This window comes from Harpia harpyja, chromosome 23, assembly GCF_026419915.1.
Source record: "Harpia harpyja isolate bHarHar1 chromosome 23, bHarHar1 primary haplotype, whole genome shotgun sequence".
Classification (NCBI taxonomy): Eukaryota; Metazoa; Chordata; class Aves; order Accipitriformes; family Accipitridae; genus Harpia; species Harpia harpyja.
This window is the reverse complement of record NC_068962.1, coordinates 17,759,692-17,781,959: the sequence shown is the minus strand read 5'-3', so window position 1 is coordinate 17,781,959 and position 22,268 is coordinate 17,759,692. Positions and strand designations below refer to the sequence as shown.

The 22,268-nt window shown below is 39.9% G+C and overlaps 1 protein-coding gene across 3 annotated transcripts in view; it reads left to right on the top strand.

Annotated features, from left to right (window-relative positions):
• The window catches only part of RASSF3 (Ras association domain family member 3), a 115,242-nt gene extending 93,223 nt beyond the window's left edge, over positions 1-22,019 (top strand). For all 3 annotated transcript variants that reach the window (XM_052774234.1, XM_052774233.1, XM_052774235.1), the window contains 4 exons: positions 15,876-15,983; positions 17,297-17,564; positions 18,636-18,751; positions 19,123-22,019. In XM_052774234.1, coding sequence (XP_052630194.1) covers positions 15,876-15,983; positions 17,297-17,564; positions 18,636-18,751; positions 19,123-19,272 — 642 coding nt within the window. In that variant the 3' untranslated portion in view covers positions 19,273-22,019. The remainder of the gene's footprint in view (positions 1-15,875; positions 15,984-17,296; positions 17,565-18,635; positions 18,752-19,122) is intronic.
• The last annotated feature ends 249 nt before the right edge of the window (positions 22,020-22,268 follow it).

Sequence of the window (22,268 nt, the reverse complement as noted above, 5' to 3'; positions counted from 1 at the left end):
AAACCTTATCTCCTTAAAACTACATGTGTATTCATGGCAAAATCTGAACTGGCTCTTCATTCCTGGTTTGAGTGCAGGAGTGAAAAATACTGACTTTTCCCATCATCCAGATGCAGAGAAAGTAAATGAGAGGCCTCTTAAGGGGCCAGGTGTCCCTTGGCAGCATTTTGATGGCTCTTGTTTCTAATAAGCAAGCTGGATGTTGGGAGTTTCTAAGTCAGTCTGGGTGTGGGGAGAGTTGTGTTCTGTTCTTTATAAATCTAAACAAGGATTATTATGCTCTTTTGGCTCCTCTTTCTTATGTTAATTCTTAGTTTTTAATCTTACTATACTGGGTTTGTTCAGTGCTTTTTCTACTCCAGAGCTACCAGCAACACACGGTCACTTAAACAGCTTGGATCAAGGCAGCAAATATCAGTGAGGGTTTGGATGCAGACAGAGGTCACGTTTTGCAAACAGCTGTTGTGGTGGAAGGCGGCGGTAGCCCTTTCAGTGGGAGTACTCCTTCTGAACTGAAGCAGTCAGATCTGGAAGATCTTGTAATGTTAGAAAAGTTAATGTGAAAATCTAGTATCCTATTGCCAGCATTCCTGATAACTTGGTATTTCAAAACGTCCTGTTAAACAGATATATGGGACTTACTGTAAACTGAAACCCAAGGATGCTGAGGTTATGAGTCCAGAGATAATGCTTCCTTGTTATGTGTAATGTTTAGAAAGGATTTGCTAAGCCTACTGTTTACAGCTGATTTGCAAAATATTCCCAGGAATCTCCAGTTGTGCTGGCAAATTATTCTCTTAACCAGTAGTAGTTTGCGAAGAGTTCCCAGAGGGACTAGGAGCGCAGGTTATGAGGAGTCCTAATACACAGGAGCATGTTTGATGCCCCCAGTCCATGGGCAAGACACTGCCAAGGGCTGGTCCTCCAGTGCCTGCCGGCAGGGAGCCTCTCTCCACCCACCAGCTCCGAGTGTATCACCAGTTAGAGCAGTCAGTCGGTCATCCACCTACCATATATTACTGATATATAAAATAATCTTCTGTGGTGAAAATTATTCTGTTACCCTTTTTATTGGCAACATCTGAACTAACTAAAACAAGAGCATGACTCCTTGACAGTATTGCACCTGCCTGTTTACATGCACACAAATTCCCTTCAAAGTGTTTTAAAATCAGGTTGGGTGCAGGTGTCCTGTGTGGGCAGGAAAAACAAATAGCGGTGGCTGATGGACTCCGAGATGTGCCAAACAGGAAAGGAGTGCAGCTCCATAACTGGCACTCAGGTTAATTCTGTTGGAAAATGCAAATATTTCTTGCCCAGCTTCATCCTTTGCAGCTTGGGGCACGGAGCTGGGACTCCGGTGGAAGGAGGGGACCGTGGTGCAGGGTCTGCACAGTGTCTGCCCCTCTGTCGGGTGCAGAGGGTCTTTTGGGAAGCTGTGTGCCAGAGCAGGCTCCTTGACTGTCCTGCATATGGGCTGTATGACCCAAAACACCGTGTGTCTGTGTGGGAGGGTGGCTGGAAGCAGGTGTGCTTCATTTCTAGTATAATTGTGTGGCCATGTAAAACTGCTTAGGAGTACAAGTTGGGGAGAGCATGCTCTCCTTTCATTACCAGTAACATTAAGATGTTACTGGTTTTGATCAGTGTCTTTCCTTAGGACAGGACTAAGTTTCTTATGACTTACTAGAAATATGGTATTTCCTAGTCTGGTTAAGTCTGTCAAGATGTTTGGGGCTCCTGTTAATTTTCCAATAATGTAAATTTGTAAGATGTACTAGATTAAGAAATTACAAACAAAATGCAGCTTACTAAAGCAAAACTGGAAGGTGTGGTGGCATCTCAAGTTGTATACCCCACAGCATTATCTTTTCTTAGGATCACTTGCATCCTTTGTAGTTTGCTGGTTTAGATTGCCTCTGTTCTTTTTCTGAAATGCTGATTTTATAATGCTACAGCCAGCTGTGGCTGGCTTCTTCCCACTTTGCATCATAAAACCCATTTGATTACAAGCATGTAGTAAGCTCCCTTTAAGTCCTCGTGTTTCCACACTTTGATGTTGCCATGTTATTTTTTCTAAAAACATCTCTTCCCTGCATGTGTGCACACATGGGCATCAGTGTGTGTCACCTTGGTATGTTTATAAAGCCTATGTCAGTAACTACAGTGATTTTCATTAAGATGTACTAATTAATTCCTCTAATAAATGACTACATGAGTAACTCTACTGATTTCATTAGGACTTACTAATGAACGGTCCTAATAATCAAGGACCAGGCTCTGCCATCTTGAGAGAACTTTCTTAGGCTCAGGGATGCCTTGTAGTTTATGTGCAAAGGTGACACTCTTTACTATGCTACTGTAACTTTTGGCATTTGTAATACAAGTCAGTGAGATGGAAATGATTGTTTGGGTGCTAAATGAACACCTTTTAAAAAAATAGAAAACTGGATACCTTCTCTCCACTGCTGTTGTCTGCAGTTTGGAGGTCTGCTCCTTGTGTCTTGCATTATAATGTGGTATTGCCTGGCCAGGACGCTGTGTAGGAAGCAACAGTGTGTACCTCTCCCCCTTCCCTACCCCATGCAACTAGGCATGACAGAAGAGTTTTTTACATGAACCTACGACCTTTGTTAATTTGAAGAGGCTTTGTAATCAGGTTACATAAAGGAGCTACTGAAAGAAATTTGGTTGAATTTCAGTGTTCTGGCTAAATTGCCTTTACAGGTTTGGAACAGAAGAAGAAAAAATCTTTAATTCATTACGTGTTTGGTTGAGGTGTGTAAAGCTGAGGTCCTTCACACATGGCAAGTCTGCAGTTAGAGAGGTTGTCTTAGCGGACCTGTGTTATATATGCTCAATGGAAGAGTGGGTGTGAACTGACCAGTCTGTTTACAGGACTAATGCTTTCGCGTTTGTCAGAAGTTCCAGATATGTTCTTATTTTTTCCAGCTCTTGAAGAGATTCCCCTCGACTATATAGTTTTAGGTGTGCATGTGTATATTTGTAAGCTAAGAATGGCTCCTGAGATTGATAAACTTCTAGTATAAGTTAGTGGTATAATTTAGTAACTTAACAAGTTTAAGTTTATAGACATAGGTAAACGTTGTGTTTCCAGTTGGGTGATTTTTTTTTTTTTTGAACTTTCATTTTTGATCCCCTGTCTAAATGGAGTTGATACCAGATTGCTTGCTTTATTTTGCCCCCTAAAAATGTGAATTAAACATCAAGATTCTTAGTATTTTCTGCTAAAGTACAGGAAAAGTTAACAGAAGTATTTCAGGGACTTTTAATAAAAGGCAATTAATTTGTGGTTTTCCTTTGCAGAATTTGTTATTTGTTTGAGGAAACTTTATTTCTATTGTTTTCAGCTTATCCCATGCTTGTCCATAAGGTGACCCATCCTTTTTAATGTGTCTTGTCTTCTGAGAGTGTTTTTTCAGAGGGTGTGGTGGGTACCGATTCTCCCTACTCTCTTTAACATTAACGAGGGTGGGTTTTTTTATGAAAAATTTTAGTAGGCTCTCTTCTCCTTCCACCTGAAATGTGTATCAGCTCTAACAGATCTCATGCTTTCATGAGCTTCATAATTACATTTCCTGAAGCAGAAGTTGGGTGTAAGGAAAGGTGGAGTAGCAGCAGTGTTTCCTTGTGCCTGTAACATCCTGCCCATAAAAGCAGGGAAATAGCTGTTTGGAAAGAAAAAAAGAACAACTTTTGAACTTTCTGTTGTAAAATCAACACATTCTACCATTTGCTGCTTAAGAACAAAGCATGTAATCTCTTTCCCCCTTCTCTGGTTTCCTGGTGGCCATTCTCCAGCATGGCAAAATAACTTGTGTTTGGAGTTGGGCCATAGCATCAGGTTGTAAGCAAGCAAGCCCTGTTCTCCAGTGCAGCCTAATTGCTGTTCTCCTGACCTTTCCTCAGAAGAAAAGTTTGTTTATCCAGCTTTTCTAGTGGGATATTCATCAACTGTGTTCTAAAGTCTTCTGTTCACACCTCCCTTGAAAGCTTACCCATTGTGACCTCCTACTCTGTTCTCTTCTCTCCACTGTGTCCTGCCAGTGTTGATCTGAATAGCACTGGTATCACCCCACTCTTTTATTGATGTCATAAAAAAAAAAAAAAGTCTGATTGTAACAATTGCCCTGTAATTCTGAAGCAACTCAATACTACAGAATCGTCTGCCCCGAGACAGAAATTGTGAGTTGATCGGGAGCGAGTGGCACGCTGGCATCACCACTGGAGATCTTAGTGGTGTAAACTGTCTGCTGATACATGGCACCAGGCTAGCACAGTGTTTGGGTAAGTTGGGACCTGTGTGGTAAAGGGTTTATTGCACTGTAGTTCTCTTATGCTGCAGACTTGTTTAATGGTTGTTTATATAATCTGTGGCCTTTTTTTTTCTTTTTAATACCTGTACAAAAATAAAATAAAAGCCCCACTTTCCTTTGCTAGTGCTTTTGGTTTCAATTTGTTTATCCTGTTCTTTTTCACCTGTAAAAGGAAAAAATACTATGTTCATCCTAATTAAGAAAGGAGCCTCCTGTATTTGTAGAAGTGATCTGCAGCCTGGTAGTGGGTCTGTTACTGGATGAGGACTGTGACAGCTGACACTGGTTTCTGAGGCAGCGGTAGCATCTAGCAGAGAAGCAGGCATACAGCTAAAAGCAGTAATCTTTTAAATTGTCCCAGCATGGATGTCTACAACTTGAGGCATCTGGATTCATTTGTGAGAAATAAATGTGTGTGTGCGTGTGTGTTCTGGAAACCAAATTCATACTTGAAACTAGGCAGCAAGTGTATTTTTGCAAAAAGGGTTGACTCGAGTTGGTGGCAGTTTTTCATAATGGTAGTAGTGTGTGTTGTTTTTCTTTTTAGAGAACATACGAGTTCTGAAGAAACTTGTCCTTTTGTCAGTCCTGCTCTGCTTGCAGCTGAAGTGCTTGGTATCCAGTTTAAATGTATGAGTAATAAAAACAGGGTGTAGAAAAACAAGGGATTAAAACCCCTCAGAAAGCAGGTTACCATTACCATGCTGATGAGTTTATTCAAGGCATAGTCTTGCTGAATCAATGGGTCAGTTTCCTCACAATGCAGAGATCTGAGGATTGAGTACTACCTCACCAGTGTGAGCTTGAGGTCTCTAGGACATGGGCTTTAGTTGGTGGTGGCATGGGGCTGAATGGCTAAGGTCCAGTGGCCCACTGCCTTTGCCAGTTTCTTCTCATCTAAGCCACTCAACTGCATTCATCATCTGCAAGATGAGAAGAATTTAAGCAAGGGAGCTGCAGCAAAGCTGGATCCAAGACTGGTTCAAACCTTTTCAAAACTCTTCATTTTCCTTCTTACTGGAACAGCTGTCAAATCTGAGCTCTGAAGCTTTAGTAAGTTCAATCTGGAACTCTAGTAAAATTGAATGAAGGTGGGGAAAGAACTAAAAAATTCCTGTTTGCTGCAGCCTTGAGACAGATAATTGACTAAAGGGTTCTGGTATTTATTTTTCAGCATTTGACCTCTTAAGGCTGGGGATATAAAAGAGAGGTAAAATCCTATCATTAAGGTCAATGTAAGTTTATGCTGTAGTAGTACACGGTGGTGGTGCTGAGATGGCTGCCTAGTTTGCCCCCTCTCCTTTTTTCTTTCCTGAAATACCGAGCTGAATTTTTGCCAGATCTGATCTGGCAGTAGTAGGTAAAGCTAATGATTGTGGTGTGCTGCTTCAGAAATGTCTTTTGGATACTACCCTATTTTTAATAAAAACATTCTAATATAAAGGCTGTACAGGAGGATGCAGTCATTGCAGTATCAGCTGTTAATGAAATGTGCTAGGTGATATAAATTTTCTGGAGTGTAAAAGAAGAAAAATCCTTCATGCAGGCTAGACTGCAGGGGTGCCTCCTTTTGTCTGCACTATGTGAAATACCTAATTTGAACCAGTCTCTTCAAAGAGGCTTCCCTTTTTTAATATATCTATGGAAGCTGTGTAGAGTATTAATTACACAAAGCACAGCAAGAGAGGTAGTGTTGGTGTAAAAATATTTCCTATGGGCTTATTTCATGGAAACCTAGCTTGCTCTGTTGAAGGAGAGGTGCAGTCACTGAAAACTTTATTGGGTTTTAGATGGAGTTAGTTTTTAGCTCTTGCCATTTGATGTGTATGTATACAGAGCAGCAGTTACATAAGTTGACTGTAAATGCATACGATGGTTTTATTGTGATCATATTCAACATACTAAGAAAATACTTTGGCTTAGAGGGTGTGTACTTTACTAAAGATACCAGTGATGGCTTATAACTTTTAACATCCCTCCCCCGCCCCCCGCCAAGGTTATTGTTACAGGCTCTTGAGGCCTTTAAAATGCAGATTTTATTTGAAAAATAGATAGTTGTGCTTCCTAAATTTTGTGGGGTTTTGAGATGCATGTGTAGTAGAAGAAGGCTTTTTCCCTTCAGAAAAGTTTCAAATATGAGATCAGCACCAGGTTGACCAAGAGAGAGACAGTAACTTCTTGAATTTTGGAGGGAACTGTATGTTCCTCAAACAAGGAACTTCCCCCTCATGACCAGTATTTGCTTGAGAAGACTTTGCATCTTTTTGAATAACATTGTTTTCATTGTCACGTCCATGATAAGGGAAAAATTGGCAGGGTTGCGCTATATCTGAAGAGCCAATGCATTACATTACAAATTTCCTAGATGACAATTGTTGCTGTGTAATTTTTAAGAGGTTTGGTTTTTTTCTTTCAAGTAGAACAAATCCAAACAAAAATGACTTGGATGGTGGGACTGTGACCATGTGCAGGCTCAGCCTGGTTAGGAAGTTGTTGCCTCTTCTCGATACAGGCAGGTTTTGTCAGAAGGCTTAAAAAATAATTTGATGACATAATCTTTGAACTACCCAGCCAAACCCAGGAAGGGAATGTTACTCTAAAGATAAAATGGTGTTTGACACACATGCGAAAACCAGCACATCACCCAGCTTTTGCTGAGACAAGGCCCATGACTGAGCTTGCCTCAGACTTGAGAAGTGCCAGCAGTAACCACGGGGAGAAGACTGCATGCCTTGGCCTGGCACGGGGCTTGTTCTTCCTGCACTGTGCTTCCCCAGGAACGGCTGGTTGGTTTCCAGTGCCAGTTTTAGTGTAAAATATAGATAGTTGCATTTGAAGACCTGTGGGGTGGTTGTTGCAAACAACCTCTTCCTGCCTTCTGTTAGATGGAGCGTGTTGGATTCTTGCATTGCAGAGTCACATGCAAATACTGTGGCGTAATGACCTGGGGTCCTAATATATTACTTAATTGTCTGATTGCTAACTGTATTAATAGCTCAGGTTCCAGACCATACTTAACCTTCTTTTCAAGATAAACTAATTAGTTCTCTATACAATATCTTGTATAAGCTTGTTTCTTAACTGTCTGCTAAAAGCTAGATTTTGCTGCACAGGTCACAAAGAGGCTGGTAATCCATTTTACTTCATTAAACCCCTTATTGGCTTAAATAGGCAGCAGTCAAAACTCATATGCTTTCTGGAGAGACCTGAAGGAGGTTATTTACTGTTTGTGATGCCTCTTACATCTAGTTTTACTGAAATTTGCAGAATTGCAACAGCTGTGAAATGTTACTTAAATCATGTACTGTATTGCTTTAAAAATGTCATAATATGCAGATTTGTACTTTTTTTTTTTTTTTTTTTTTCCATAAAACCTGCTGTGTTTCTGTGTGGGGTCAGAATCTTAATGCCAAGCCTCAGATACTATTCTTCATGGAGTTGGTTTTCACTTTAAACAGATGACTGGCTTTTTAAAACTGGGTTGCGCGCCAGTAGTTAAAGTACAGCCATATAGGGTATGACAGGGTTTGTAACTAGGGGTTTTCAGAGGTGAGGTCATGATAAACTTAAACAAAACTTAAGCAGCAATCTTAATGTCACCAACAAATAGATTGCTTTTTCTAGCCTTCCTTTCACAATGCCTGAACATTAACTGTGTTTATATTGCCTCTATTTGAAGGAAAATAATTTGTTAAAAGGAATAAAGGGAAGTTAGAGTTCTTTTTTTGTTTCTCTGCTGCTTAAAAATATTCACCATATAAACATCTGAGTGTTTATATCAGAGAGGTCAGACAGGAGCCATAATGCTTTACTTTATTTACCCTTTGTAATTCAGGGCTTTCATTAGCATGCCAAGCCATGTGGTGTGGTGGTACTTTGGAAAAACTGAAAATACTCTGAAGGTAGCAAGTATTTACTTATTAACTGGAATGCCTGTACCTTGTAAAATTATGCTAAAATTATAAGCTGTGGTAGTTGCACAGGAATTTCTTTAACCATTATGGAAGTGCCCTGATAGAGAGACCATGTTGCATCACGGGTATCTTAGATAAAGATTTTTCATAAACCTGTAGTGTACAAATTAATAAACAAAGAGCACCTAAGCTTTGGTGCGCCTATGTCCTGAGTTCTGCATGCAGCTCTGGTTGCCCCATCTCAGGAAGGGCTTACTGCAATTAGTCGCCCTTCTCTAAAATGATTGAGGGGATGGAGCAGCTACTTCAGGAAAGACTAAGGGGACCAGGGCTCCTCACTTTGGAGAAGAAAAAAAGGAGGGGTGTGATCACAGTTTACAAAATCACAAAAGTAATGTATAAGCTGAGTGTGAAACTTGGGTTCACCAGGTCCTGCCATATTAGGATTAAGGGGCACTCAGAAGATAACTTCTGTTAAATATATTGTCTTAATAGAAGATCAGCTTAAAGCAGATGGCAGTCATGAATTTCAGGAACTTGCTGCCACAGGAGGTGTAGAGATGGGCAGCATCAGCAGGTTCAAAAAGGGTTTATGTGCATGCATGGACACCAGCTCCATAAATGGCCACTGAACAGACTCGGAAGGGAGGTGCCCTCTGAATTCCTGCTACAACATTCGTGGATGCCAGCAGAGAGGCTGCAAAAAAGGCTCACGTGCTTGCTCAAAACAGCCTTTATTTTTGCTGCTGTCAGAGGCAGAATACCAGGCTGGATGCACCATACACCTGACCTGGTGGGTGCTGCTTCTCTTCTACCTCAGGAGGGCATGGTGCAGGCTGTTTGTGGACTCGCTCTGATTGTCAGGATAATCACTTAAGACTCAGGTCAACCAAACCTGCTTAGAAAAACAAAATCTTTTTCTAAAAAAGAGACTGCTGCTTTGCCCTGTGTGCCACTGACTGGTGGGAACTGGGTGGCTCTGAGTGCATAAAGCAAAAGGTACTAAAGAGGATACAGAGATTATTCTGCCCACATTCATCCTGTCAGAAAATTCCCCTTTCCCTGACCCAGAGAGCAACCTCACCCCATTCAGGAGGACACAAGTATTTCAAGGTGCAGCTGCGTGAGAAGGTGCAATGCTTGGAGCTGCTTGGATGCTAACACTTTTCCCTGGCTACCCTGCCCCCCTTTTGGTCTTCTCCATACCTTTCTGGCTACTGGTGTCTCTGACTGACCATCTGTGGATGGACATGACCAGTAGCTCTACCTGGTGATTTTCAGGCTTTCAAATGAAGGAAGAGTGCATCTTCTGAGTGCAGGCTTGCCCTGGGATGGAAGGAGGAATTGCTGTTGCTGGCAAACCTGCTCTGCTCTCAGAAGAGTTAGGATAAGGAAGAAGCAAGTTGTTTGTTTCAGAATAATTTAATTGCAAGGTTCAATTTCTTTCTTTCCTGTGGGAGTACTGGCAGGCTGTGTAGGAAAGAGAGTGTTCTTGCTTGTAGAAGTAGCAACAACTGAGATCAGAAGTCCCTTTCTCTGTTTTCCTTCCTGTGTTCTCTGCTGGGCTTTTTTGTTCTATGACAGGACTGTTAGTTAAATCCTTTCTTTAATGCAAACATGATGTAAGTAGAATGCATTAGCTGCAATTTTTATGACTAAACAAGACTTAGGGGTTTGGGGGGGGGTGGGTTTTGGTGTTTTTGGGGGGTTTTGGGGTTTTTTTTTGTTTGGTTTGTTTTTTTTTTTTAATGTAGATTAGGCTGCATTTCTCATTTGTCAAAGCCTCAGCGCTTTACTTCAAAAATTATTCCTGGCCACAATTTACAGCAGGATCAGGGCAACTTTATTCATCTGACTGAATCAAAGGTCACTGATATGTGTGGGATTAATATGAAATGTGAGGGCAGGGGATAGGGACTGACATGGCTTAAAAGTTGGCTTGAGCACCCACAGGTCTTTTGTTATTTAGATTTCTTACAAAAATACTTCAATATGTTCCTGGGATAGGTTAACCTTTTGTCCACTATATTTTCCTTTGTCTGTCAAGCTGAAATATTAAGAGGAGCTTGGTTCCCCATTCCTCAGGAGATGCTAATTTCTAGAAGTTTTGTGAAAATCGGAGATTAGATAGAGGAGAGAGACTTTCTTGTATCCCTCCACAAATAGAAGCCTATAGTAGCAGTTTGGGGAAGCCATGCATCTGTCTCAAGGCAAGGATCCTGAAGAAACAGGCTTCAGGGTTTGGGGGTTTTCTTTGTTTGTGGAACTTTTTCTCAGCCTCATCCCATAGCAGCTAGCTGTTGAGCTTAGCTTAGTGCTTTCTTACTGCATGCAGTACTAGGGTTTGGCAGTAACCGTGAGACTTGAACTTTCATAAAGTCCCAGATGTGATGTGATTCTTCTTTTTGGGGACCACAACTTGATTTGCAGTTCCTTTTAATTGTAATCTGTGCAGTTTTAGTTGTGTTCCTTGAGGATTCATGCTGAGCTAGTCTTGGGGGGGCTTTGCACTGAGCATAAATGTTAAAAAGAGAGTGCCGCTTCTCTAAACATCTGCGATACAATAAATGAGATGTGTATGGGGGGTAGAGGTGATTAAGAAAAAACGTTTTCTGCCCTTTTTGTTGAGAGGAAGCTCAACTGTGAAGAGGCATTGCATCATGAGCTCTAATGAAAGACCAGCTATTCCCCTTGGGAAAATGAAAGCACTTGCCTCATTTCCCCTCTCACTGGCAGCTGTAGCTTAGGAATTTCATTTGAGAATGAAATGCTGCTTTGGTTGACCTGAGGAATGGCTTTAATACAAATAGTCGCCAATGGTGTGCGCTGTAAGTGTTGGGAAGGACAGCATGATTTTCACAGAAGTTAATAGCTCAGACTAGAGGTAGTGTTTTGGACCCAGATATATCATCTGTATGGATTCTGATGTATTCAACTGTCTCCTTGAGATTAGTTTTTATCTTTCACATCTGTGCTGGGCTGAGGAAGCAGCAGATAACATGAGAAGCAGGGAATGGAAGGAGACCAGGAGCTCTGATAATGAGGAAAACACACTTAACTAGTCTGGGAGGAGGAATGGGTGATGACACGGCAGCCATTACTGAGAATATAATTTGGATAAGTGATGGAGGAGTCACACCTAAGTCAGGTTTGATTTTTTTTTTTTTTTAACAAAAATAACATTGAAATGTTTGTGCATTGTTTTATAGAGAGAATTCCTTTTTTGAACACACACTAGCACCCAGAAGTGCCATTGTTAAGCTCAGCAACATCTAGGTCTTGGCTGACAGAAGAAGATGTAGTGTGAACTGCTCTGCTGCCAGTGCTTATACTCAACTCTGCTGCTGTGACATACGCAAGGATCTGTGGTTAGGAGACTCATCACCAGGCCTAACTTTTGAAGAAAGGCAGTTTCACAATTCCCAGCGTACAAATTTTGAGGCGTGTGTGCTGGGCGTTTTGTGGAGAGCTGGAGATGAATCAGCTGTGCCTGAATCGGCCGAGAGGTGATTTGGCTGGCTGGAGCGTGCTGCCCCTCGGGCCTCAGCAGTGTGCTGGTTCCGAGGAGCTGTGCCATGGGTTGCAGAGCATGGCGGGGGGGTGGGGGGGCATGGGAAGGCCACGGTGGAAAAAGCAGCTTTTGTCCTGGGCTGAGTGAGCCACCAGGTGACACAGAGCGGCTTCTCCTCTTGCCAGACCAGGCAGAACTGTCACAAGAACTGATGATAGGTGTACTTGGCTGTAACATCGGGATCTCACCTCTGAAATGCCAGTTGCTCCTTTGTTTAAAACAGCTGAGGTTGGAGTACTTGCTTTCCCCAGTAGTCCCACCCTGAGCAGGTGTGGCTTCAGGCACTTGGTGGCCATTTCAGAGCAACGTGATACAAGCATATTGTAAAGCATAGTACAGATGAGTTAGTTACTGCTGTTACTCTGCTGTTGTATTGGATGACTCAAGGTCTTCTACAGGTAATAAATATACCTGCTGAGATAACAAAGTGGAATTTGATCTGCCAGACCTAAGCAGAGTTAGCAGAGGATTTTTCTTTTAGATGGTCCTGTTATGAGGTGGCAAGTACAGAAGGAAATAAGAGAACTGTGGGAAATGCCACAGTTTGCCAAGTCTTCCTCCACGCACCTAAGTACACTGGTCAGACTTACTTATTTTAACTTAAAGCATGGCTAGACAAAGCTGTATGGCAAAAGTGAAGTGCCGCTGCATGCTGAGAGCAATTCAGCTAAACTGTATACCATCTTGTCAGCTTCTCTTCACATGTTGGTTGAGTGTAATTAGGAAAATTAAAATACACAAGTGCCTCAAATCTGCATGTGCTACTTAATGGTACTCACTGAGAGCAGCTGACCCAGTGAATCATAGTGGGCTGAGGCTTTCTTGCTCATAATAAACTCAGTGAGGTATTCCTTCATTGGCTTTCTCCTGACAGCAGTGATGTGGGATTTACTGTCTCTGCAGTCTGTGTGACAGCAATGTGATTTTTCTATAGGCAGTGGTGTTTAGCTAGCAAGGAGCTTTTGTTTGCTTGGTTGAAGTAATGTGCCCCGATGTGTTGGGGGCAGTTAGAGTGTTTTGAGCTTTTGTTTGGGAGTGGAAGGGTATCTGCAGATTAATTCATTAAGATCTCGGGCTTAGGTTTCCAATGGGACAGAGTCATTTTTCCTTTCCTTTGACAGGTATCTTCCATGGTTCACTGTCTGTGGTCTTGATGGTCGAGGATGGTGGACTGGGGTGAAAATGATGATTGAAGTAAACAGCGTTTCTGTCTATTGTGTACAGCATTTTTCTTGAATGATTTGGGTCTGTTCTTTAATGTTTTAATCCTAGTATTCCTTTTTTGTATTCAGTTCATAGTTTTGCATAATCTACATACTGTTAAAATTAGTTGAGGCACAGGCTTTGGTTGTTTAGAAGTTATGAGTTATAGCTGCATTTGTTGGCAGTATGCTACAGGAGGTTATCTCAGCTTTTGTGTAAACAGGGCTCCATGTTTTCTGTGTGCTTAATTAAACTTTACCAAAATTGCCTGGCCTCTAGGGCTGATGCAAGAAAGTGGAAATTCGAGTGGTATGTTCAAGTAGGGAATCATGTCTAACTTAACTGAGGGAATGACAGCTCCCCCAGTGATGCCCAGTGACCCACAGCTCTGTACCGGGGTCACACCTGAGAAGACTCATTCTTGGGAGAACGTCTTCTTGGGAGAACAGAAATGTATATGAAAACTCTCCTATATGAAAAAAGGAGAAAGTTACTTGCTGTCTGTTCATACTTACTAATTTGTTTACCAAGTTTACTCTCTCTCACTTTTATTTTTTTAATCATACAGGTTGTTTTCTAGCTGTCAGCCTTGTGAACTTACCCTATGCCATTAAAGGCAATAGGTTCTTTCCGTCATCTACAGTCCTTAAAAGTCTTTTTTGCAAAATTAAATCTCTTGAGGTGCACAGAAGTTGATGTGAAGTGGGGTTTTGGAGGGGGGTGGTGGTGGTGTTTTTTTAAACAAAGGTTGAGGTTTGAACATAGGAAAGGTGGTAAGTGTTTTCCTCTTTTCTGGTTAGTGTTTTCTCTTGATGATAATGGATGTTGTGGATGACTTCAGTAATCATGGTGACAATCAAGTCCAACAGGGTAGATGAGAGAGGTACCTGCTTGAACAATCAGCAGTGGAATAATGATAAATATTAAAACTGAAGTGCCCATTATTGGAAGTTCAGTATCAATACTGTTAGCAGATTAGAGACGTATGAACTGCACAATAGGCTCGTGTCTCAGATGAGTCTTGCTGGTATCCATGTGAAAGGGCTTGTCTGCAGCTATACAGACTAGGAACTTTCCAAGTTAAAGCCTGGTTTCTTTAAATCCGCCATATAAATGGCAAATGCTCTGTCAGACCTTTATGGCCAGAGGCCTGCAGGCTGTTCCCTGTCCCTTCCGTATCCACTGCTAAGGTTGTCTCAGTCCATTCTCCATTCCCACAACATTATTTGAAGTCAACATTTAGAGTGCCTGTATTTCCAGACTCTGACTATGGGTCGTTGCTTTTGGTATTTATTTTAAGCATGAATACAGCAATAACATTTACTTCTATTTCAGAGAAAAAAAATTACTACTTCCCCCCCACCCTCCCGCCATGCCTGCTTTGTTTTGTAACTATTCATTTGCCCCCGAATAGAACACTACAAAGCTGTAAGAGCCTCTGGGGAGATGAAGTGAGCAGTTTAGATGAAGCTGTATTTGTCATTATTATGGCAGTTTGGGAGAGGGGGAAGATGAAAAATAGAAGGGCAAGAAAGCTTAATTTCTCTAGTGAGAATAGAGACTTGAATTCTGACAACATTTAGTAATTTGGTATTTTGTAATAGACTAGGTGGGGTCTGGCAGCTGCGCAAGATGCTTACACAGTCTTAGAGCTGGGCTCAAGGAACTAATGGCAGAGTTGTGTTTTACTGGTATTCCTTTTTACCTCAGTTTCCTCATCTGAGGAATATAAATAAATAAAGGTATATTCTCTGTGTTATGCAGGAAATCAGTATCTGAGCCCAGATCAGAATTCAAGGTTTCTGGCTTCCAGTTCGCCATTCAGACCACACCTTTCTTTTTATAGCTATGGGAAAAAAGTCCACTCCAGCATGTCATTTAGTAAAATGCCATATAGGAAAAGCAAAACTAAGCCCCGAAGAGCACTGTGACTTGATGGTTTGTCCATACAATGAATGTATATTCCTGTGATCAGATGTACCCTGAAAGCTTCAAGCTTCTTCAGAGTTTCTCCCTTGCTAAGTGAAGTTTTAAAATCATTAAAGCTGAGAGCTGAAACTCTTTTCGTACTATATATGGCATTTGTGCTAGTGGTAGAAACCGGAGTGTATTTATAACGCTCGTTTGCTGCAGGAATACGGGTTGGGAACAAATGTTTGTTTGGATAAAATCCAACTCCAGGGATTGGTTTTACTGCTGCATGTAAAATTTGTAGCGAGCTCATAAAAGCAGCAGTTGAAAAATCTAATAGGGCCTTCCCCATGGAAAAAATATGAATTTGGTGTGACATTGTATAACTAGGGAGCTACTTGTGGTGTTTTGGGTAGTAGTTGGTGACCCTGTGCGTAACATGCCATCTGTCGTGTTGGAATGCAGGGATGCTCTTACGTTGTTGGGAGACATGAGATTGTTGGTGTTACTTGTTAGTACATGCTGCTATTTTCATGTATGTTCTTAATTTGTTTAGAAATACTCATTTGTGCCCTAAGTAATATTTCATGAAAATTGTAACTGTATTCTTAACAGTATTGCATAGCATTGACATGAGCAAATCAAGCCATAAAATGAGCTGAGCTGTTTTACATACTGCTGATAAATATTTGAATGAAAACAGTTGGCAAAAGAAAGGACACAAGTGTCTTTGGGTGTGTTGACTTAACCATTCAGTCCAAGTGCTCTGTTTGATTTGCCTAACATGTTAATCCTTTCTATTGCTGTACAGCTAATTACTGTATGTTGAGCCTCTGTGGAATAATTACCATTTGGACTAAGAATACTCATATCCAAAGTCATAAAAGAATTGCTTTTCTAATTTTTTTTCTATAAAACTTGTCTCTGTTGTTGTTGAAGGATGTTCAGAAGGAGAGAGAACCTCATGTTTGTCTCAGTAAAGAAGAAGTTAAAGAGAAGATACAAAGCTATAATTCATCTGTCACTGATAAATTAAAGATGACCTTGGTAAGTTTTGCATAGGATTCCTGTAATTTTTAATAGGAGCAATTGAACTTTAACTTTGTAGTGCATTGTGAATAATTTTCTTAGCATCCTGTATATGAAACTGTCTGTTTTAATGACTTTCTAAGAGGCTCTTTCTTAAATCTGGAAGTTGAATCTCACATCTGAAATGTTTTTATCTGTGTAGCTCTTTTACATGGATTGAAACAAACTAGTAGAAACAAATGTATATGTCATTTGAAATGTGTTTAAGATAAATGCTCAGTTGACACTAAGATGTAAATTTGCCAGATGAAAACCCTCAGCTGGTAATTTGTGTAGATAATTTTTTGTCAGGTATCTCTCTGATAAAGATGCTCAACCAATGAGAAAAGTTAATACACACAATATTTATTATAGGAGACTTAATTTTCAGAGTAGTCATACAGGTTTTCAGCATGAAGAGACTTCCTTCCCCCCAGCCCCGTAACACAGACAATATAGACAATGCATATAGACTTTTCATTTCAAGGATTGTAGACCAGGTCTAAGGCTCAGTCCAGCCTACTGCAGACCGTTTTATTAAAATTCACATCTGTCTGCCTAGCAAGCTGTTACTCAGTCGTTGCATTGTCCAGATTTTCTGATATATTATGTATTCCTATGGGCATATAGTATATGGAAATTTTGAAGTTCCATTATATCCTTAAACCGTGTAAGTACAACTTTGTACTAAGAAGATTTTTGTTATATGTCTGCATGTGGGTCAGGACTTACTATGCCTAAAACCAGATTGGCTGAAGTTTTCTAGCTCAGTAAGGTTTGATCAATTTTGCTATTCTGTCTTTCAGAAGCAACTGGAATAAATAATTTGAAATGTTGATTAGATTGGCATTTATTCTGGTTCTTTTTTAATTGCAACAGGATTTGAGCATCTAAATGCCCTAGACTATTTTGACAAGCACAGCTAAAATGTGGGAGATAATTTCTGTATTTCTGCATAAAATCTATTGTTAAAGATGCATGTTAGTGGTCTTTTTCACTTCATAGTTCTCTCCTAATATGAAAACTTACCACTAGTTTGTAGTACCTTTTGCTTAAAGAGATCCTAATTCTCTTAGAATTCAGTAGTTATTATTAAGAAAAAAAATTAATATTCAGCAGATATACCAAAAAGACTAAATGTCTGAATTATTGAAACAATATCTTTCCTGTGAGACGTCAGGTATTAAATTGTGTTCGCTCTGACCATTTTAATCTGCTAGTTAATAATCCACTAATGTGTCACAACTGGTCATTACTAACTTTAACAGTCCGATACTTTCCTCCTGTTGCAGAATGCGAATGGGATTTACACTGGCTTCATCAAAGTTCAGATGGAACTATGCAGACCGATCACTGTGCAGTCTTCCCAGAGCCAGGGGAGGTGTGCTCACGGCAATAATGAAACTGCTTTTTACTTGCCGGATGGCTGCGTGAATACCCTTCACATCAGCAGCACCAATACTGTTCGTGAAGTTATTGAGGCCTTGCTCAAAAAGTTTTTCGTGGCTGACAACCCTGCAAAGTTTGCACTTTATAAACGCTGTCACAAGGAAGACCAAGGTATAAGTTAGGCTTGTGACATTTTCATAGTGAAAGGGTTTGGGGAGGGAGTTGTGCTGTAGGAGTACTTGAAATAAGCAGGGTGGAATAGCTCGGATAAATGGAGGTGACAATCTTGCTCTCTTGTCTTTTTTCCTTACGAAAAGTAGCATGTGTAAGAGAGTAAATTATTTGGGGATATTTCAGGATAATTCACATAAGAACCTACTAAACCATCCACACAGATCTCCTGTGCCTTGTAGTCTGTTATATTTTATTTAATATGCCCCCTTATCAGGCTCTACATTTCAGCTAGCCTGATACACTGCAGATTTGTGAGATTAAATTACAGGACGGATTTTTAAAAAGGGAAAACCTTGGTGTCTGTGATACCTGAAGTCCTTGCATTGGCAGACAGCTCTCAAGGTGATGAGCATCATGGGCATGTGCATTGTGTTCGTGTGTGTTAATTAGTGCACGTGGCTCGCCCAGTGCAATGACTGCCCTTAGAAAGTTTGTTGTATGTTGTATTTCGAAATACCAGAAGATGCAAAAGGTATTTTTAGTGAAAAGTATGTTTTGCCAACGTTGTGTTCTTGCACTTAGAATCTGCCGCCTTCTGTGGACATTGAGAGCAGTTTCAGGAGTTCAGATGTTTCTGGCTGTCAGGCAGGCAGACTTGTCTCTTAGACTTTGTGTATGAGATTTTAAGTAGAAAAGGTATCAGAATGGTGATACCACAGCTCTGATGTCTTAAATGCTTAGTTATAGCAACAGAGTTGTGTTGTATTTTTTCTTGTGCTTTTTCCCCTGCATGTATGCAGATGGTATACTGTGTTGACTAGAGGCCATTTCTTTCCTGTGTGAATGTAGTGCTGCACTGTTACCATCAGTCATCTGCTCAGCTTCTCCCTAAAACTCATTTGCTCAAAACCAGTATGTAGACTAATATGTAGACCGTGTGTAGAATGTGTAAATTTTGTGGCTACACATGCATATCTGAAATTTTCTAACATTAGCTAGCGTTAATCATTCAAAGCACTTGAAGCATCATTAGTAAAGATGATAATATCGTGATTTCTTCTCATGCAGTTTATACATGCAAGCTGTCAGACCGGGAGCATCCCCTCTACCTGCGTTTGGTGGCAGGCCCCAGAACAGAAATGCTCAGTTTTGTTCTACGTGAGCATGAAACTGGAGAAGTCATGGTACGTAATGCCCATGCGGGTTTTGTGTGTGTGTTTAACTTCATGGATGAGTGGGCTTCTGTTTGATCTGTGCTGGCAAGACGATCCATTTTTTGGAAGCAGGTTTTTTTTTTTCTTGTTCTATTTACTTTGTGCCTTTTGTAAACATTTCATCTGTGGTTAGACTGATCCGTTGTTACTTGCAGAACAAAAAACAGTTTAAAAGAGTAAAATGTTTTCAGATCCCTTAAGATTTGCAAGGAGGGTGCCCAATACTGTTTCAGTTCGAAATTGTTTTGTGTCTGAGGTTTTGTTTAAAAATACAGTACATATAAATTACTTGTGTATTTTCTGTTCATCTCATCCGCCCTTTTCTCTTTTTCTCTTTCCAGTGGGAAGCTTTTAGTATTCCTGAACTGCAAAACTTCTTGCGTATACTGGACAAAGAGGAAAATGAGCAACTGCAAATCTTAAGGAAGCGTTACGCAGCCTACAGAGACAAACTTGAAGAAGCCCTTGGTGGGGTGTGGAAACCTGGTTAAAAGGGGGCCAAAGGACACTCAGGAAAAATGCACGCTACCAAATGTCAATATAGCATGCCAAACCCAACGTACAAAGAGCAGCAGAGAGTAGTTTTCTTTATTCGGAAGACTGTTTTGTGATGCCAGGGTACCTGAATTTTGCTATAGACTTAGTTCCATAAGCCAGGTCACTTAGCATCTTGCACCCACAAGTAAGGGATTCTGCATGTTTGTACATCAGTTTGCAACCCTCTCTGTGCCTGGAGAGTTTTCCAAGTTATCTTGGTGCAAGCTGTGAAACTGTAATCAATTTTCTAGGATGCTATGAAATAAGATTTTATTTTTGTTCTTTGCTTTAATGGTAGCTTTACAAGTAAGGGTGTGCAAATTGATGGGTTAAAAAAAATGAATAAAACGGTCTGGACAAGAATTAGTTGGAGCACTATCTTTGAGATGGAATTGATTTGCACTACCTTTCTGTTTTCAAATAGTTACTGTATAATTTGTGAGGGAACTGTTATAGATGGAAGGCATATGAGATCTTGTGGTTTGTTCTGTGAAATTTGTGGAAGGCTTTAAAGTGGTCTTTCTGGAGAAGGTAAAGAGAAAGTTGAAAAGAAGGTAAGAGTTGAGGGAGGAGAAGTCTAACAGCTGACAGAGGAGGACTGGTTTTAAATGGAAATAGTATTTATACAGAGGAAAGTTAAAATACTAATTCTACAAGATTAAAGTTTTAGGATGTTATAATATTGTGAATAAGTTTTATGGTTTTTTTTAACTGCATAAATCCACACTGGAAAAGAAATAAAGATAATAGAAATAATGGGAAGGAATGAGAGGCAAAAGCTAAATAAGAATGGAAATGGAGCTGCACATATAAGCCATTACTGGAGAAGCTGGTTCCATAAATGCATAGCAAAAAGTGCAGCAAAGCTAAAAAGCTGCTTACTTGAATTCTGAAGAGTGGTCAGTCTCGGATAACTCTGTGAGAAATACCCATCTAGCAAGTGTTTAGACATAAGCTGTAACTACAGATGCATTTGGTCTTTATTGTGATCTTTCCTCTGGCTCAGCAATTGGATTTTAGGCTGGATAATTTTGAATTATATCTGAAAGACAAAAACAGCTTCCTCTGCTTCTTTGTTTGTTAAAGGCTCAGTCAGGCAAAGAAAGTAGAATTTCTTATTCATGTTTCCAGCTTAGCAGAAAATTAACATTTCTTGGCTGTGTTGGTGACTGAGCTTAGTAACTCTTGCTTTTAGTAATTCAGAGAGTTTTTTTCCTTATGGTTTTTAAATTCTTAATTGAAAAACTGATTACCAAATTCTGCAGACTGCTGATTTACTTGATTTAAAAGTAGGAAAAATGTAGCAAGAAAACTTTTTACTTTACTGTAAATATAATTGTTGTTCTTTCAGAGTTATTTATCTAAAAAAAAGCACGTTCAAAGGAAACCAAAGAAGTGGGTGTGCAATACAAGCATGAGGCAGATTTGAGTAACTGATACTTTAGTCACCATCATGCCAGAGAGGAAATGAGTTATATATTGGGGGTAGGGGGGTGGGGAGGTGGAGGAGTGCTAACAATTTAAGAGCAGCAGAAGTTGGTTTTGTTTTTTCCCTCCACTCTTAGGGTGTTTGTTTTAAATTCCCAAGGAATTGTTAAAACTTTGGTGACATCTAATGGATACTGTGTGAAACTCCAAGATGCTTCTGTTCTTCCCCTTAATTTGATGTAATTGTGCCTTTGTTTCCTTTCCTTAGTAAGACTTTTTTTTTTTTTAACCTCTTCACAGGTTTTTTTTGGTAAAAAGAATTTGCAAGCTTAATGAGACAATCATAATGTTTTAAAGTGTTAAGAGAAATTAAGGGTAGGACTAACTATAAAGTATATATAAGGCATATCTTGTTTGTTTTTTAATTTCACATGTAACACTGTAGTGCATGTGTGAGCTAGTAACATTATCCTCAAATGAGACACTTTATAATGGTTCAGGGAATGCTTTTATGTTTTGTTACAATTTGTTTTTCTATGAATGCAGCAGCATGTGGGTGGGTATTCTGTTAACATCTACTTAATTTACGTATCTGCCCATAACTATGTAATCATTACATAATCGCTGTCGATATTGAACCATTTGTTGCTCAGATTTAAACACTGTTTGAGTTTAAAAGTGGAGTATAAAAATATGTGAACTTTGTTTTTACTTGAACTAAACTATCAGTCTTTTAAGTAGGCGCATCTGCATTTACTTTAGCCAAAAACCTCAATCAGTGTTGTATGCACTATGAGTCTTGATTTGGGCTGAAGGGGGTGGGGGTGGGGGACCAAAATAAACTTATATTTTAATTTTGTCTTAGTCCATGGTTAATTATTGTAAGATGTCATGTGTGGGGTTATTTTTTCTTTTTTTTTTTTTTTTACACACTGGCGATTACAACAGCTTTAATTTAAAGGAAATGGCCATGCCGTCAGTTTTTCTCTTTTTTTAATTTTTGCATCAAATTGAACTGTCAGAGCTTTTGTTGCAAAACTCTTTTCATTTCATTATATGATGGTACCAGAATGATTAAATGATGTGGGTGGGAGGGAAGGGGAATGCAGGGAAACATTCAAATGTATGTCTTTAAAAACAAACATTTAAACTATTTATAATTTTGACAAGCTTAGTTTTATTTTTGTAGGGAAGTTTTTATTCCCCTTAAAGTTATTACTGAAATGGCAAAAAGTGATGGTTCCATTATTAAAGTTGAAGTTGGCAATACTTAGTTATGTGATGTGTGTTTATTTTTTTCTGTTACCTGAAGCTCGTGTTTTGATCACTTTGATGCCGAACCAGACTTCCTCGTAGCAATGAATCGTGCGGGGAGGTGCAGCTTGCCCTAAGCATAAGTTAAGGTTTGCCTAGAACAACAGATACATTTCAGTGTATGTGTTCCAAGTCATACTTGTATACATATCGTAATTTTGTCTCCTGATTTTCGTAGAGAGTAATACAGGAAAACCAAACCGGTCGG